At 40.7% G+C, this 17215-nt stretch overlaps 1 protein-coding gene across 6 annotated transcripts in view; it reads right to left on the bottom strand.

Moving 5' to 3' along the window:
* The window catches only part of fto (FTO alpha-ketoglutarate dependent dioxygenase), a 129912-nt gene that overhangs the window by 14144 nt on the left and 98553 nt on the right, over positions 1-17215 (bottom strand). The window contains exons 9-10 of one of the 6 annotated variants that reach the window (XR_011035548.1): positions 13664-13756; positions 13450-13577 (exon numbers count right to left, since the gene is read on the bottom strand). The exons of 4 other annotated variants lie outside the window; for them this stretch is intronic. Coding sequence is in view for 1 of the 2 variants with exons in the window: in XM_068317125.1 (XP_068173226.1) it covers positions 13664-13756 (93 nt within the window). In the remaining variant the exon portion in view is untranslated. The remainder of the gene's footprint in view (positions 1-13449; positions 13578-13663; positions 13757-17215) is intronic. One more of the 6 variants, XM_068317125.1, reaches the window with a different exon arrangement.

Here is a 17215-nt window from a genome sequence, read left to right as displayed (position 1 = left end):
TGCAGAGAAATTAGTTTGCACAGAGAACCACAGGCAAAATTATGGAAATGGGTGCCTGGCAGCTTCTTTAGCTGACTGTAAACAGGATCTTGGTAAGGCATACAGCCTGTGGTGAAGCCCGTGGAGCAAGGCATCATCTTAGTGTGTGCCAAGTGGCAACACTCCCACAGTCCCCTCTTCACTCTGTCTTGTTCCTTTGCTTCAACCTGCTCAAACTCCACTATTGAGTAATTCATGAAGCAGGATGGAGTTGCGGAAGCGGTATGCGTACATCCTGACACCAAATACACGACATGTTCCACATGTCTTCCCATGAAACTACAAAGAGCTCTTTTGTCTCCACAGAGAAAAAAGAAACACCAAAAAGTAGTTGTGGTTTTCAGAGTGCTCAGAACAGATTGTGTACTTCTGTGAATGAAATAGTTAAATTGTAATAGTTATGAGGAACAACCAAAAAAAAGTACTAATAGCTAGCTTAAGTTCACGTTAAGTTGTTCACTTACACAACATAGTACTGGATGATCTGGGGTTTAGTAAGATTACCCTGTGGTTTTGCCAAGAACATTATTAAGCTGACAAACAGATGTGCTGAAGTAGCTCAAGTTTTGAGTTTAATAAGAAATTAAGGTAAACTTAAGCAATTAAGTTTACCTTAATTGCTTATCAAGGTAATTTAGTACCATTAACTTAATTTAACCATATCTGTAAATTCTAAATGAGCTTAGAACTGTGACACACAGTAACAACCATCTATAGTTAAGACAGAGTTACCATTTCACCTGTATTGTATATCTTTGGTCTGTGGAAGGATGTGAGTCCATACAAATTTTGAAGTAACATTAAAGAAAGGGAAGGCTAGCATTATTATTATTATTTTAATGAATGATTCCCATTAATTTGGAAGTTTAAAATATTTGAAATTCCTTTTTTTATTAAGGAGGTGTTAGAAAATGGTTTTAGAAAATCAGGTCAAACTACTAGCATGAAGTTAAGGGCTTCGAGCATAAAAAGCACAACCATTACACCCAGAAATATGTATGTGTTATTAGTCTGGTGATTTGCATGTGAACAGTGATGTATTGTCTGAACACTACTATAAGCAAAATTTCACCATCCCATATCTTACAACCTATAAATCTGTCCATTTGCCACACATAAAAGCATCACATTTTATGTGTGATTGTGTGTCATTCCAATTGGCACAAGCGTAAATGTGTCTACTTGTCGGGCTATTCAAAGGAATGCAAGAAAGCCTCTTTCTTCCTAATAGCTGTTGCCAGTACAATTATAGAAGGCCTGCATTATCTTTTCCATGCTGCAAAACAAAGTGCAGTGGCGTAATGCAAGGTCTTGCACAAAAGTAAACAACTTCATCTTGTGTCTGAAATGTATGTCATGTGATTGTACAAAGCTGCCCATCGACACAGTTGTGTTGGATCGAAGGAGTGTCTTGTAATTAATGAGAGCGAGAGAATCACAGAGAGAAACTCGCTCTTACACTCTATTCTTCTCCTTCAAACAAGCACTTCCTACGGGACTCCATTGTTTGGGCTGAGGCACCAGGGGTAGTCTTATTTACAGATTTTAATTGCTCTGGTGATCTGTGGGTAAAACACCCTGTCGTAATCGCCCCACAATATAATTGTTACTCTTTCTGACAATTGTAATAAAATGCTCTACAGCGTCGAGGGGAAAACAAGCAAGAGGAAATGGAGAAGGACAGAAGAAAGAAACAGATTTCAAAGACATAAAGAAAATCAAGCAGGAAAAACAGAGAAAAATAAATAAGGAGGAAAAAAACATTTTGCATGCAAATCTTTTCAGCGAGAGGAACTAATCTGAGCAGGCGGAAAGCAGGGATGAGGATGGGAATGTTGTCCAAGGAAATGATTGCTCTCCAACCTTAAAATGACAACCATGAGAAGCTCACCCTTCCTGGACCTCCAAAGCGGAACCGCAGAGGAGACATGCTCTGCAACATCACACAAAATGCACATACACCTACGCACACAGACAGATTGGGAATGCAGAGGTAGGTCACCTACAAGAAGAGATTAGTGTCACCAGGCAGAGGTACGAACATGGGACTGTCAGATGCAACTGTCCCTGATCTGGAAGGAACCAGGTAAGAGCTCATTTATTTTCATGCTATCAAAGAAAAGGTAAAACATAGTTTATGCTGCAGTTGAGAAAAAAGTATTTTTATACCATGCAATCAACAAAAATCTTCTGCACTTCTGAAGAACTAGTAGAATTAGAAGATATTGAATTTTACATGTTCATATTCTGTGTTTTTTCCAGTCAGTATGTTTGTGGCACCTACCAATGGATATGTTATGACTACTTTTTTTGCTTTGTGGAAAAAAAACCCAAAAAACTTGTTTTACCTAAGTGTGTCAAACTATCCCATTATTATGCTTGCTGACAAAGGTAATACAAACACTCTATGCATCAAAGGTCCATTAAAATTGTAACAGCCAATCAGCTGGCAATTATTCTCTTTAATCTCCTGCAGGTAGCCAATGGGGATATGCCTGCGGTGGTGGTGGACTGGAAGGGATTTATATCTTTGCTTCGGCATATTCCACAATCCAAACACTTATTTTGCATTATGCTCAGCTCAGACTAAAATAAATTATGGGCAAACTTTCTAAACCGATTTACTTAGTTTTATATGTGAAAAGAATAAGGCATCTTCAGTATTGATATATTAAAGCCAGATAAGTCAATTGACCTTTTGTTTCTCTTAGACTATACATCTCTTAAAGACATTTCATGTAGACATGAAGATATTCATTTTTTAAGAGTTAAATTCCTCAATTAGTTGCTGATTTTCTGGACTAGTATTGCAGGCAGAGCTTAAGGCTTATGTGCTGTTGATCTCCAGTCGTCAATGCTGTTAAAATGTATTAAAAAGTATTGACAACTTCATTATGGATCACAAAAAAGTAGCTCCAAAGTTGCTTATTACAGTTGCAACATGGAAATAGGAAATTGATGATCTTAGCAGTGGCTTAGAATGTTGAAGCCATAAATAGAAGGTCACAGGAAACAAAACGATGATTGAAAAAGCTGGACACCAGCATTGACCCATAAAAATGTAACAATGGACAATTACATGGAAATTGTACTTAGTCTGGTGTTGCTATTGCTGTGTCTCAATCCACTAGTGGGATTCCTGACAAGTCTGACGACGCAATACACACACCCTGACTCTCTTGTCCAATCGATGGGCGTGTGGAGCCACTCAATGCCAATGATTCTCCCCCTGATCTTAATTAGAGAAACGCATCAGATACAAATGACATCTCAAATCAATTGACAAGTACAAGGTGATGTGACTGGGGTCATATAGGAGAGAAAAATCTGTTTTCTTCATAACACGGATTAAAAAATCATTGTCATAAAATCTTTTAACGATACATCTTAAAGGCATGTTATGAAATGTGTGAAGTTGAGCTGTAAAGGATCTTTCTGGGTTGGAATTTACTCCAGCACCTGCACATCATACTGCAGTTACCAAAAATAGTTCCTAAATGTGCTGATGAAATATTGATGGAGAGTGATGCCATCCTGTCATTGCTGACTTCTCCACCTTATGTTCTTTCTTTTACTCTTCACCCTCATTTTCCACTCCATCTCTTCCCCACTCTGTCATGGTAGATGGATGGATGGTGGCGTTGAGGCACAAACGAGCTGAAAGGCTCAGCCGCATGGCTGAGTGTATAACTAGCAACATTAGTGAACACCTACACCCAAAGATCTCATCAAAGACAAGGGTATTTAGTGTGTCGTTGAGGGAAATACGTACACACACACACACACACACACACACACACACACACACACACACACACACACACACACACACACACACACACACACACACACACACACACACACACACACACACACACACACACACACACACACAAACACACACTCAGTAAGTCAATAGTGCTGATTTTCCTTGTCAGCTCCTAGGCTGGCACTGGTTTAAAGAGACATCAATCTGTGATGTCAGCACTTACCTAATGAACCCTCCCAGATCGATGAAAGCACTGGTCCACTACACAGGCTGCCTTCACTGACTTGCCTGCTTTTATGTATACTCAGACTCTTTTGGGATCCATGCTTAGCCATGTCCAGGTTATATGTGACCATGTGTCTAAGCAGCTGTCTGGATAAATTTGTGTTGATGTATCCATTTCTGCTGCGTCTGTGTGTGCTATAAATGCGTACAGTGCTAATGATCATGCTGATCAGAGGATTCTATCAATGTTTTGTGTGTAAATTCAGCTGCACAGCTATGCAGACTTATGTTTGCATAATAGCTGTGCATTCACATTTCTGTCATACTTGTTCTGCCTGGTACTTTATTTTAGGTATGTGTGTGCGCGTGTGTGTGTGTGTGTGTGTGTGTGTGTGTGTGTGTGTTGGAAATGAAACTCACTCACCTTTGCGTGTTAATATGTGCAGTTAATTCTATTGTGTCATGAATGTTAAGAAACCTCATTGAATTTAGGTCTCAGGCAGCTACAGTTTATATAGTTGGAATGATGTTGGTGTGGAGGGGCTAAAGTGACAACATGTGCTATATTCTATATGTGCTTATGAACCTCTACACCTATGCTTCTGTATAGGGCACAGTCTAAAATTGTGGAAAAAAAACAACAACAAAAAAAACAAAACAAAAACAGCACCTGGCTATCTTAACAGGCACGAATCATTCCTTACTTCCTTTCCTTTTTCCCCAAAATGCATCAGTCATAGGCTAAATGACAATGGCAGTGGCTATTGGACCAGCAACAGCATGAGATAGTGTACAATTAGATTAACTCCATCTTCTTTGATCAGCCTCACCCTGTCCCATCTTGCATGTGACACTTTAAATGCAGGAGCCTGCCTTTGCCACTTAATTGACCAGAATAAACATATTATATTGTGATAAGTGTCGCAATTGTAACAAATCGTACGGCGTGACTGACACAAATCATGACATTAGCCTTGCCTCTCTTATCAGCTGCTTCCTTGTGCCTTTTCAATAAACAATGTAGTCAATGGAAAGAGAGAGAAAAGAGAATGGGAGGGAAAGAGGGAGGGATTTATGGTGGGTGAGACAAATGGGAGTAATGCTACCATGATCTACCATTTACCCACTTAACCATTCAAAAAGTCATCTTCCTCCATCAGCACCTCCTTTGGCACTGCATGAGAAACATTATCTTTCCACAGGAGCTATCATTCACAGATGGCTTTCTCGTCTCAGCAACCTGCCATCATGCATTTTCACCACTGGGTATTGTGTGTATACGTGTGTGCGTATCTGTGTGTCTCAGTGTGTAGATGCAACATCTATTGGTTTGGATATGTGAATGGTGATGAGTGAAGTCAGGAAGAAAGAAAATTAAGAAAAGAAAGAGATGTTGTTGTCTCTATTTCTTCCATGTTCTTATGTGTGTAATTTGAAGATTGAGGGAAGAGAGCGAGGGGTGCGATGGAGGGTGGGGGGTGGGGGATGAGGTGAAGGAAGCTGATGTGTTAATCAGTGAATCAGCGTCCATCCACTAATGTCTGCCAGTGTAAATAAGGCCCTCATCTCCTGCCGTCACATACGCTGGCTTTCCAGCCCATTAGGTTCGAGCTGGCTGGCTGAACCGGCCCACTGTTCACTGGAGACTCATTTACGTGTCTATAGGCATCTGTGGCTGGTGATAGGGAGGCCACGTTAAATTAATGGGACTGCAAGCTCTGCCAGCCAGCCAGCTCTCTTGCAACCACCCACACACACACAAATTCTCTTTACACGCCTCTCACTAGCATGTACAGCTGAATGCATGAACTTGTACACCTATATGTGCACACACACGCACGCACGCACGCAAGCACACACACACACACACACACATACACACACACACAGAAAATAGTGGTTTTTATGCATGCTGTGTAAACTAACCTTTGCAGTAAAGATTTAGCTGTTTTATTAGTTGAGGAAATGGCTGTAATTAAGGGTAATTCATAATGGTTGCGTCTCCCCTCTCTGTGGTATTAAAAAGGGGATGTTCCTATTTAGACTGCTTGTGTTTGTGCATGGAGGTAATAAAATGCTTGGAGAGGTTGAAATACATAGAGTAACAAAAAGCATAAGGCAGGCTTTTAAATATATATATTTATTAAATATATATTCTATGATCAAGTGGCCAGCAAAGAGCAATTACCAAATGATTTTTACACATCCCTCATAAAATTCAACATTTTATTTGTATGTCAGTTTCCAAAATCAACATTATTCACAGAGAACATACTATAAATCTAATGACAGACTAGTAAAGGAAGGGGAAGGCGAACCGTACTTTCCAAAATACATGAGTTTAAAGTGTAATTTTAATATGACTTTTGTATTATTATAAATCCACAAGGCTTAATATTATACAAAAGGAGAACTCGTGAAAATCAGTAAAGGACAGATGTGATTACTAATGTCATGGCACTTAAGACTCCCAACCATGGCAAAGCAAGACTCTCCAATCCTAAACAATGATGTCACTAATGTCTCAATGCCAGGTGGTCGGCTATCCAGTGAAGAGAAATGGAGGGCCGGGCACCTTTCCTGACTCCACAGAGGGTTTGTACGTCTGGGTTGAGGACATTTCAGGCCCCCCACCCCCCACCCCCGGAGGAGATACAAAACTAGAAGATGAGATCAATAAGTCCACAGATGCTACCAACTCCTTTCACTCTTTACCACTGATGAATAATAGAGGACCCCCCCCCCCAACACACACACACACACGCACACGCACACACACACACACACACACACACACACACACACACACACACACACACACACACACACACACACACACACACACACACACACACACACACCAAAATGGCACCATTCTACCATTGCACCATCAACGGTAAACAACACGTTGGTGATGTTCACCACTGGGTGGCATTCATAACTTTCTCACAACAATTTTTTTTTTCTCCTTGGCACTCAGTTCCAGTGACCAAGGACACTGAGATTATCGTTATCTCTGTGAGCCTACACACAACTAAGACACAAATTAAAAGGCACAGGAAAAGAAGCTGAACAAAGCAGAGGCCAGGAGTCAAGTTTAACCTTGTTTATTACATGCGTTTCACTGTCCTTCTACAGTCAGAAAACATCAACTACTGGCTGTGCTGAATCTGACAGGAAATAAATCCCTGTCTCTCTGTTCTTTTAGAATGAAAACCATAATATGCCTGATTTGACAGAAAGGCCCACCCAAAAGGTGAGTCTGCTTTGACTAATACCATATTCTACTATCCACCTTCCACAGAGCTGGTGGTTTGAGGAGTAATGAGACACTGACAATCAGCCCTCAACTTAATGAACAGACAGTAGCAGCTTAAAGCTACACCTAATCAATTATGGAGTAGCAAACTGTCCAAAATCAGATTTCCACAGAGTCCACCACATATTTCACACTATTATTGATCACCTTTGATGTAACGTTTTCTGTTAATCTGTTTACCCATAGAGAATCTATATGTGTGCAATTCAGAGCAGGCATATGAGGCTAGCAGAAGCTGCCTCAGTTCTACAGGCCAGACAATCACCGTCAATCTACCTAATGACCAAATGTCTGCTGATGCATGATAGTGAAGTGGGGAGAATCCCCAGGTGCAACATGAAGTAGAATGGAGAGTATCCCCTGCTTCTCAAACTGTGTTGTAAACCCTCCTGTTGCAGCTTTCCCACTGCTTCTCACTTTCCTATGTAACTTAAGCTAGATCAAAGAGAATGTGGTCCTTAAGTAGGAGTAGCACAGATCAACGAGGGTTGGTGTGAGTCACATAAGGATCCAGAAGAAAAGTTGAATGATAGAGTATTCTGTCAGAGTGCAAGTCCTCGGCTTGCGAAAGTGTGTTTTAAAAATGAATGGCGTAAGAAAGTCCTCCCTGAAGGTTTAAGTTCAGTGAGGTAAGAGCAAAGGATGAGTCAAGAACTGGCAGTTGAAAGAAATGGGTGCCTGATTTTCCAGCTGTAAAACCTTGGCCCCTGTTCATTTTTGTGAGTAGCCTTGCACAAGGAAGTGGTCCTGTCCGGTACAGCAGCCTAAGGATGTAGGAGATTGAATCAGACTTGCTGGATTGCTGGCAATTTCAAGAGAAAAGTAAATGACAAGGCAAGTGCTAGGGAAGGTAGAGTGAGGGCAGCTCAAAGGTGCAACCTCACTGATGAGATGAGAGGCAGTCCAGACCTGCCAGACAGACTATTAGAATCTGAGACTGAGATGGGAGATGGAGAGAGAGGAAGAGATAGTGGAGCCCGGTGTCACTTTATCAAATTCCTCCCTGGCACATGGTAACAGAGGTCAGGGGAAGAAAAGCATGGGGGCAGAGTGTAAAGCTGAGTGAAAACACTGTGCTGCTCTAATACCTTTCATAAAGAGAAAAGCCTCCTCATTCACCAGCCAAGATTAAATATAACCTGAGTGCTGAAAAACTAACCCCTCCTACCTCGCTTAGGAATAAGTTTGTGTGTGCATGCGTACACTTGGGATGAGGAGGGTAAAAGCAATTTGTGGAGAACTTGTTGGGTGAGTAGATTGTGTTTTTGTGGGATGACGGATGGAGTAAAGGGAGAAGAGGGTTGCAGGGTACACATCCTGGCCTGCAGATGTTGGGCAACAGTTAATGTGTTAGACTGCTGGTCACATGAAATTAATACTGTCACCAAATGCTTGAGAAGTAGAGAAGAGAGTAAGACTCTAATCCTACTGAACAGTGCCCACTGTGGTCACATGTGGTGACTACAGTATCATAACTATCCTTCTTTTCTTGAGTCAACCAGACTCAAGAAAAGAACTTTTTTAACCTCATTATTTAGTCAACATTTTTCAACATGTAATCTTTGATTTGTAAAATAATAAAGGAATCATTCCCTGTACTCTTTGTTTCGACAGGTTCTTGAACAACAGACTTTTTTGAAAAAACGCTGAAATGACTAGAAGCCCCACAAGCAAGAAACCACATAAATGTCTTTTGCAGGTAAGTGTGTGTTTGTGTTTATTTGAGTTTGGTGATCAAATTAATTAAATGAAACAGTAACACAGGTTAAAGAATCGGCAAACTGCTTAAGAAATTTCCCTTTCACTTCATAATCAAGTGCATGCTTGCTAACATTAGCTACTTTTATCTACCATGAGCAACGGAGTCACTCAGACTAAGTTAGCATGTATAAGATACGTCTCTGAATACTTTAATTCTACTTTAATTTCTCAAATATGCAACATATTTTTATTTATAAGCTTTATTTATAAGCCTTCATTCGCTCATCTTCCTGACCACTTTGTCCGCTTTTGTGGGTTGCTGGAGCCTATCTCAGCTGACTTACGGGAAAGAGGCAGGGGACACTCCGAACGTGACACCAGTGCACTGTGGAGCCAAACGAAAGACAAGCACGCACACTCACAATCAATTCAATTCAATCAATTCACCTACGCATGTTTTTGGATGTGGTAGGAAGCCAGAGAACACAGGGAAACCTTCGCACAGAAATAATTAGAACCCGGAACCTTCTAGCAGTGAGGCAACAGCGCTACGCACCGTACCACTGTGCCACCCACCTTTAAGGCAATTAGAATAATGGATGGATGGATGGACGAATGGATGGATAGGTAAATTTATGGAGCAGTATTAAGAATGCGCAGTGCCCATTTAGCTGTTTAATTTACAGAAAAGTTGTATACAGGTAAATGGCTCATTGTTTAAGACGCTATCTTCACAGAATTTCTTTGCGATACATATATTGTTCATTTATCCACATTGAAAACGAAATCCCTGAATGCCTACTGATATTTGACTCCACTGTTTAAATAAATTAAGTCTTGTTTTTTCTTTTCGGCAAAGTTCAATAAAAGGGGCTTAAAAATGTACAAAAGGAGGACTATACCACTGACATTCGGATGTGAGGAGCCAATATAAACAATAGCCTTGTTTTTTAGATGACTATGGTCCTAAGAGATAGAGAGAAATTGGGCCATCAGTGTCAATCAGAGTCCCAATGTGGAGGCTTGTTTTCTTGATCTAATAGAAGGTAATGATCCAGAGAGCAGTGCTAGGCTTCCTCTACCACGGAGCAGGCCTCCGGGGGCTACTCGACAGCGGCAGTGTTTGTGGCAGTGCAATAAGAATAAACACATGCAGGCTGGGAGTCTATTTGGCTGAGAGTGATGGCTAGCTTGTTGCTTATCCGAGCCCAATAAATCTCCATACAGGGCCGAGAGATGAGTGCCGCTTATCTCATCAGCCTTGCGACTGATGCCTCTGACAGAGTGCCATCGCTCAGACCACTGATTTATCATGGGTAGGGGAGGGGAGAAGTTCTTCCTTGTTGTAAAGTGCTAAAAGACAGAGGGAGACAGAAAAGAGGTATACAGTGGGGGGGAGAAAATGAAATAAAACCAGGGAGAAAAATAGACATATTGAAAAAACGGAGGGCAAAGGGGAGATAATACAGAAATATAGAGAGCAAACAGAAAGGTTTTCAAGGGAAAACATAGAGGCTATGGCATCAAGTGATGCAATAAACTAAAAATAAAAACTCCCGAACCTGAAGAGAAGGAGAGTGGAGTGTGAGGGTAAATATCACCATCCCCATGTCAGGAGGTGTTGGTGAGGTGAATTGCACTTGATGGTTGGATTCTATGGGATTCAGCAGGTTTTTTGAGGCAGGAAAAAAAGGATAGAAAGGGATACTGGGGTGTTATACCTCTAGGAAACCAAATGCAATCTATCTTATAAGGAAACATGCCCTTTTCCCGACAGATGCTGGTGAAAAACACACAGTACAAAGGGCTGCTTAATATTCAAAAATACCTGCACACAGTGAAACTGTTTGCTGAATCTGAAGGCATAACATGCCAATCTACAACATGTATGACGGAAGGATCATTTCTAACATGTGCGATATAAGATGCCAGATGCCAATAGTATAGAACACATGGAGAATTATAATTGTATGCATCTTAATGTGTTCACTTATTTTGCTTACTTTAACAGACTAGAGATGGCCCCTGTCTGGCCGTTTTTAGCAGTGGAAGTGTGTAGCCAGAAGTCAAAGGGAGTATATGTGCGTGTCAGTGGAGTGACCTGGCAGTCGTGCTGGTGTGGGGGCAATAAAGAGGAGCCAGTGTGACTGAGAGAATTATGTTAGAATGATTGTCAATCATAGGTGTCAGGCTGATGGAGAAAGTCAAAGCCAGGGCGGCAACCTGTACACTTTTCTCTAATTTTACCTTGCTCCCTCCTCTCTCTCCATCTAGTGGCCATATGAATTTGTGATGTGAGGGGAAAGAATGAAGAAGGTGGGAGGGGAGGATGGGGAGTGACGGGAAACAGACGAGTATAATACTCTCATCACTCTTCACTCGGCAGACGTTGGTGAGGAGCGTGGCCCAGGGCACTCAGCGGCCCAGCCAACCGCCTCACAGGCCCTGTAAATATTCCTAAACCTCAATTTTTCATATTTCCCTGTATGCATAAGGAGATGAAAAATCATCCGATCATTTGTATTGTCTGACTGAGGTTATACACAAATATTAGTTTATCTACCGCACCTAAGATTGCCTCCCAAAGCAAGACGAATGGGTCTTTTGGAGAGGGCAATATTCCCCGTGAAGATATTCAGTCCATCTTTTATGTGCTGCAATTCACAGAGCAGCAGGTATGAGTTCCATCCCCACACGGGCTCGATAAACCTAAAAACCCAACCGAGACAGTGCTTATCAGACACAATATATTTAAATTGTTAGAAAATTTACAGATGGATGAAACTGATAATTTTCATAATTGATCTCATCCAAAGAGGTGTGAAACCAAAATATTCATTTTCTGCACACTGACTTAACAGTTACCTAAAATTATTATGAAGCAAAACAAGCAAAGGAATCAATTTGACTTCAGAGTGGGAGGAAAGTGGAAAGAAAAATAACTCTTCAAATCATGGTCTCAATTGATTTCCGTTACCTCTTTTGTGAGCTACCGGGTGTATGGTCTTTTGCTCAAAGAGAGGGAAAAAGAGAGAAAGTGAGAAAAATGAATGAAGGAGGGGGTGTTAAAATGAGTTCTGGGTCAGAACTCACTGGGTGATTATTCACCACTCAGTCATGTGTAAAACTCATTAGACAATGCGGAATGCCTTTAATGAAATCAATTGCACAAGTAGCTCAAAACTGATACCTCCAATCAAAACTTACATAAAGCATGACAAATTTCTCTGAAGTCAGGGGAATTATACTCAAATGCTCTCTGTCCTCAATCAATATTGTGCTGGAAAATAAATAAAGGAAAATATAACAAAAGTTAAGTGTGAACAAAAAGTTTAAAAAAAAGCTAACAGAGTGATGAGGAGAGCAAATGACACTATTTTAACTCTCTAGCAAATAAGGGCATCTTCTTAATTTTAATTTTTGTAACCTTTTGCATCCTTTTTTAGAGCTTCCATAGAACATACCTAAATACTTTTATTCAAATTTACAACCCAAAATCTTCTTTCAGGGCTATGACTTGAGCAATAAAGAGTCATTTGTCAAAACAATGAAAATCTGAATTCTAACTTTAAACTTGAAGTGTCAATAAACCATTAGTCATGTATTTTTATGAATGGATTGTTTGAAATAATTTTTTTGATGTTTAAAAAAATTACATGTTACACCATATGTTTATTTAGCAACGTGCCAAGTAGCTCACTGTAACTGTGAAAATTCTGAATTCCATGCTGTAACTGTACGATGAAGACCAGAAAGGAGAAATACTTTTCACTTTTCCTTTTTTTCTGCTCCTCTCTAGGAAGCTTTGAGGTGATGACAGACCAGGAAGCGGTTGGGCAGGGGTGTTGTGGGTAATTAGGCGGGTGGAGGTACAGATGTTGAGCTGAGAAGGACCCTTACCGGGACACTGAGAAGCACTGGAGCATAAATAACCCTGCATCTGCCTCCCTCTGCCAGCTCTAAGTACCTTTCTTTGTTAGGGTATGGGTCTTCATTTTTTACTGTTGACAGGCAATGTTATTTCAGATATTTGGTGGCATCTGGTTTGGCTGGGTGTGAGAGAAAGGGAGTAAGAAAAAAAAATTGCTAACACACACACATAGAGGATGCACTTTAATTAATTGCGGGGAAATTACATGGTCGTCCAACCGTGTAGTTTGTCATCAGAGCCCATTACACACTTCTATTAGATGTTTCTTCACAGTGTCAAATGTAATTTGAAGGAGAGTCTTGGTGGAGGATCACGAAGTACAGTGAGAGGTCTAATCGGGGCAACTGAGTTTCATCTCGACTGAGGCAAAAATATCAAACTATGCCACACCTCAATTAGCAGAAAGTGATGTGTAAACAAATATGTCTTATTGGAGCAGTGCCTATTTCATGGTGTGTCACTCACTCATGTTGATGTTCTGGTTTTCTACAGGCCTAGAGCTGGTCTGCCACAGCTGCCCTGTTGTCATTGCTCTTCATTTCAGTGGAAGAAGCTTTATTTTCATTGCCAAGCAATGAAGTGTCTTTGTATGACTGCGGAGCATACCACAATCAATCTTACACCAGCGTAGTTAACAGGACAGAAACCAATGCAGCCGTTACTCGGCACAGAACATTACCAGTGTATGGACTCATTATTCATCAGAGGCTCCATTAGACACCGCTCACTGCGCTGCCACACTGTATATGAGAAGACTGGAAGCAAGCCTGTCCTGTGTCAAATAAAAAAAAACAAAACAAACAACCTACAGTTGAAAAACAGAGGAGCAGAATCACGCACATGATAATAATATATGCACTGCAGCTTCATCAACAGAAAAAACTTACAATAAATTTGAGAGTTTCTGGCATTAAATTGGGGTTTGCACAATCCTAAGCAAATTTCATCACTACTGTATTGAACAAACCCTTAAACAATGTACAAAATGCAAGAAGCAAATGTCGAAGCAAAATTAAGAACTTGGTTGTTTTTTTTTAATAGATGGCAGACATATAATGTGGTTCCTGGTTTACATACAACAATTTACTCACTAAAGTCCCCATAATACTGTCAGTGTTTCACAGGCACATTCCTGTATCCCATGCCATGTAGCCACAAGGAAATATGTGTGACAGGCTGTGTGCCTTCCTGTCCCACCACAGTTGGTAAAGTAACTAATGACACACCAGTTAATGGTCAACATTAGGGAAGAAGGAATAAAAGCCTATAATCCATCTATCAGCTTTGCAACCCTAGCTCTAATTGGCCACACATACTGTGTAAACTGGGAGCAATGCACATGACTTCAGTCGCAGCATCACACGCAAGATTTTATAACATCAGACAGCAGTTAAATTAGTTGGGGAGACAGACAGGGGGAACTGGCTGCTGAGCAGAACCGGCACAAAACACAAGAGGAGTCCCTTATAAGCCTGTCTGCTCCTTCCTCCTCATCGCTGTCACTACTGTAGCTGTAACCATTCCCTGCCATCACTGCCAATGGGGCCTAGGACAGCTGTTCAACAGAAGAACCCCAACACACGCACGCACACACACACACACACACACACACACACACACACACACACACACACACACACACACACACACACACGCACACACACACACACACACACACACACACACACACACACGCACACACGCAATGCTCGGTACTGTACAACTACTACCAGGCACTGGGACCCATGATAATTGGGCTTTCTCACTCCAGCAGCAGCCAACAACATGTAATGGCACATTCCGGTCTTGCCACAGTGGCAGTTAAAAAATCACATAATAAAAGACAACACAAACAAACATCCCAGAGGACCCTAGCTGCAACATTCAGATGGTTGTAAACTGGGCGATAAGCCCAAGCTACGGCACAGACAAAACCAGAACATGGTCAGGAAAACAGGAAGCACTCCTGCAAACAGGAAGAGACACAAATCGTCTCATCGAGATCCTTTAGCTCAATAACATGAGAAGAAAATAAAAAGAAAATTTAATGAATACAGCAAAGGCATAGGCCCGGGTGTTTACAATTGTCTGCCTTCAATTTGAGAGGGAACTGAAATGGAAATTGAGGACAAACAATCAATGTCTCATTATAATCTCACATCATGTGCACAGGCTTGTTTTCATACCCCTGTCAGTTTATTGTGAGAGACTAATTTTGGCTTGTGTTTGTTATTCTACCGCTATTACAGGCTGATGTGTCCTCATTCCTAATTTCTGTCCCAGTTTTTTCTTGTTTATATTCTACTCAAATGTTTCCCTTCATACTTTGAATCTACTTTGTATCCTCAGCAAAAGCCATGTGACTCCCCAAATAGCGAAATAGTTAAATGGATGACTTACCTCTCTTGTGCTTTATCTGTAACATTATCTTACAACAGTATACTCATTTCTTCCCAAGACAGGGGGAGTGTTGATGTCTGCTAACTCAACTCCTACTCTGAGTCAAACCTGCAATTAAGCCGTGTCGATCCTTACCTTAAACATTACTTAACAAGAAAAATATGCCAATAAGCCACAAACGCTTTCATTTGGGCTCTAAAATTAAACAAGTCGCTCCAAGCCATATTGTAAATTACCATGAGGAATGTACAACTGGGCGCAGACGAAAAGGACATCACATATACACTCTCTACAGCAGAACACATAATTTGTAAATTTTTAAAGATTTTTTTTTTTCAACTTGTGCTTTTTTTCCGTGGACCTTTCTGGCCTGAGGGTTGAATTCTTATCTGATTTGTACGTCATGTCAGAGATTTGTCACAAAGCCATAACATGCACTTTGACTTTCAAAAGAAGCAGAGACACTCCCTTGGCATGTAAAAACAAGGCTGCACTGAGCTGCGAACATGCAGAGGAGCTCAACAGTTTAGTGTCTGTCTGTAATGTGGTGGCACTGTACAAACATATCAGTAACTGTATGTGTATATGTGAATGTGCAATTTTTGGTACCCCTGAAAGGTCAATAGACCTGATGTGGCTAAACATAATGTATATATTTCTAATTAAACCTGCAAAACTGTTCATCATTAGTCAGTAAGTTAGCAATGGGGCAAGCTGCAAAATGTCAACTATCATTTGCTTTGTTTTACATTTATTTTTTGCCAATCAGGTGATACATCTGTTTATAAAGTTACTCAAAATGCATTAAAAATTGGTAAATATGAAAATAACATTGTAATATTATAATGTGATATTAGTGCAATAGTTTGATGTTTTGTAGTTCAGTTTGAAATGAACTCAAATTCACATAGTTAACATAAATGGCTGGGCTAATGAAGGGATCCTTGAATTATTGGACTGGGCTGTGGGGGTAATTCTTAGAACAGATTGGAAACTGCTGCTATAGAATGACTGAAAAGGTATAAAACATCCTGTAGATGACTAGAATCTTTACCTTTGAAAAATATATCCAATGAAAAGGCACATCACCTTTCCCATTTCTCAAATGTGTTTTCCACTACTCTAGAATATAAATGGGGAGTAGTTATGCTTAGATAACACTGACCTGCACTTAAAATTTGTATTACAATAACATTCAGCTTGTCATCGCTATGTGAGAAAGTTGCAAACACTAACTTCCACGGTTAATTTTTATTTAAATTATGTGGTTTTATGGGTGTTAATACTATGTCCTGTGCTCTTATGACCAGTAGCACCTGAGGCAGGACTGGGCACTAAACAGGCCTTAATACCTGGCTCAGTGTCCCGCCTGAGGCTGCTGTCACTGTGTGACGGATCAGACACACCTGATGGCTTTATCTCCAACAAGCATCTCTGAATACTCATCAGAGCTTTTTCTGATTAATTCCCTCCAACAGTGCTGACAGACAAGGTGCTTCATCTGTCGCTGTTCACTTGGCTTGGGCCCCAAGCAAAAACAGACAGGCGGAGATGGAGCGATGCAGACAAGACAAATGAAGGTGTAATGCAGTTCAGCTGCTAGTAAAACAAACACTATTGAGAGCAGCATACTGTAAAGGAGGAAGAACAAAGAGCATGAAAGAACTATTGGCAAATCTTTCATTTAACAAAGGGAGTATTGTGAGACAACGAGAGGAGAAGGAAAGAGGTTGCACAAGCCAGAAAGCAAGATGGGGCAGTAAAAAATGACAAGAACAAAGCAGAAGGAAAAATGAATATGTCTGGCAAACTTAGAGTGATGTGACAAGAC

This window comes from Antennarius striatus, chromosome 1 (genome assembly GCF_040054535.1).
Source record: "Antennarius striatus isolate MH-2024 chromosome 1, ASM4005453v1, whole genome shotgun sequence".
Lineage (NCBI taxonomy): Eukaryota > Metazoa > Chordata > Actinopteri > Lophiiformes > Antennariidae > Antennarius > Antennarius striatus.
Note: the sequence above shows the minus strand (reverse complement) of the source record. Positions and strands in the feature narration are given on the sequence as shown.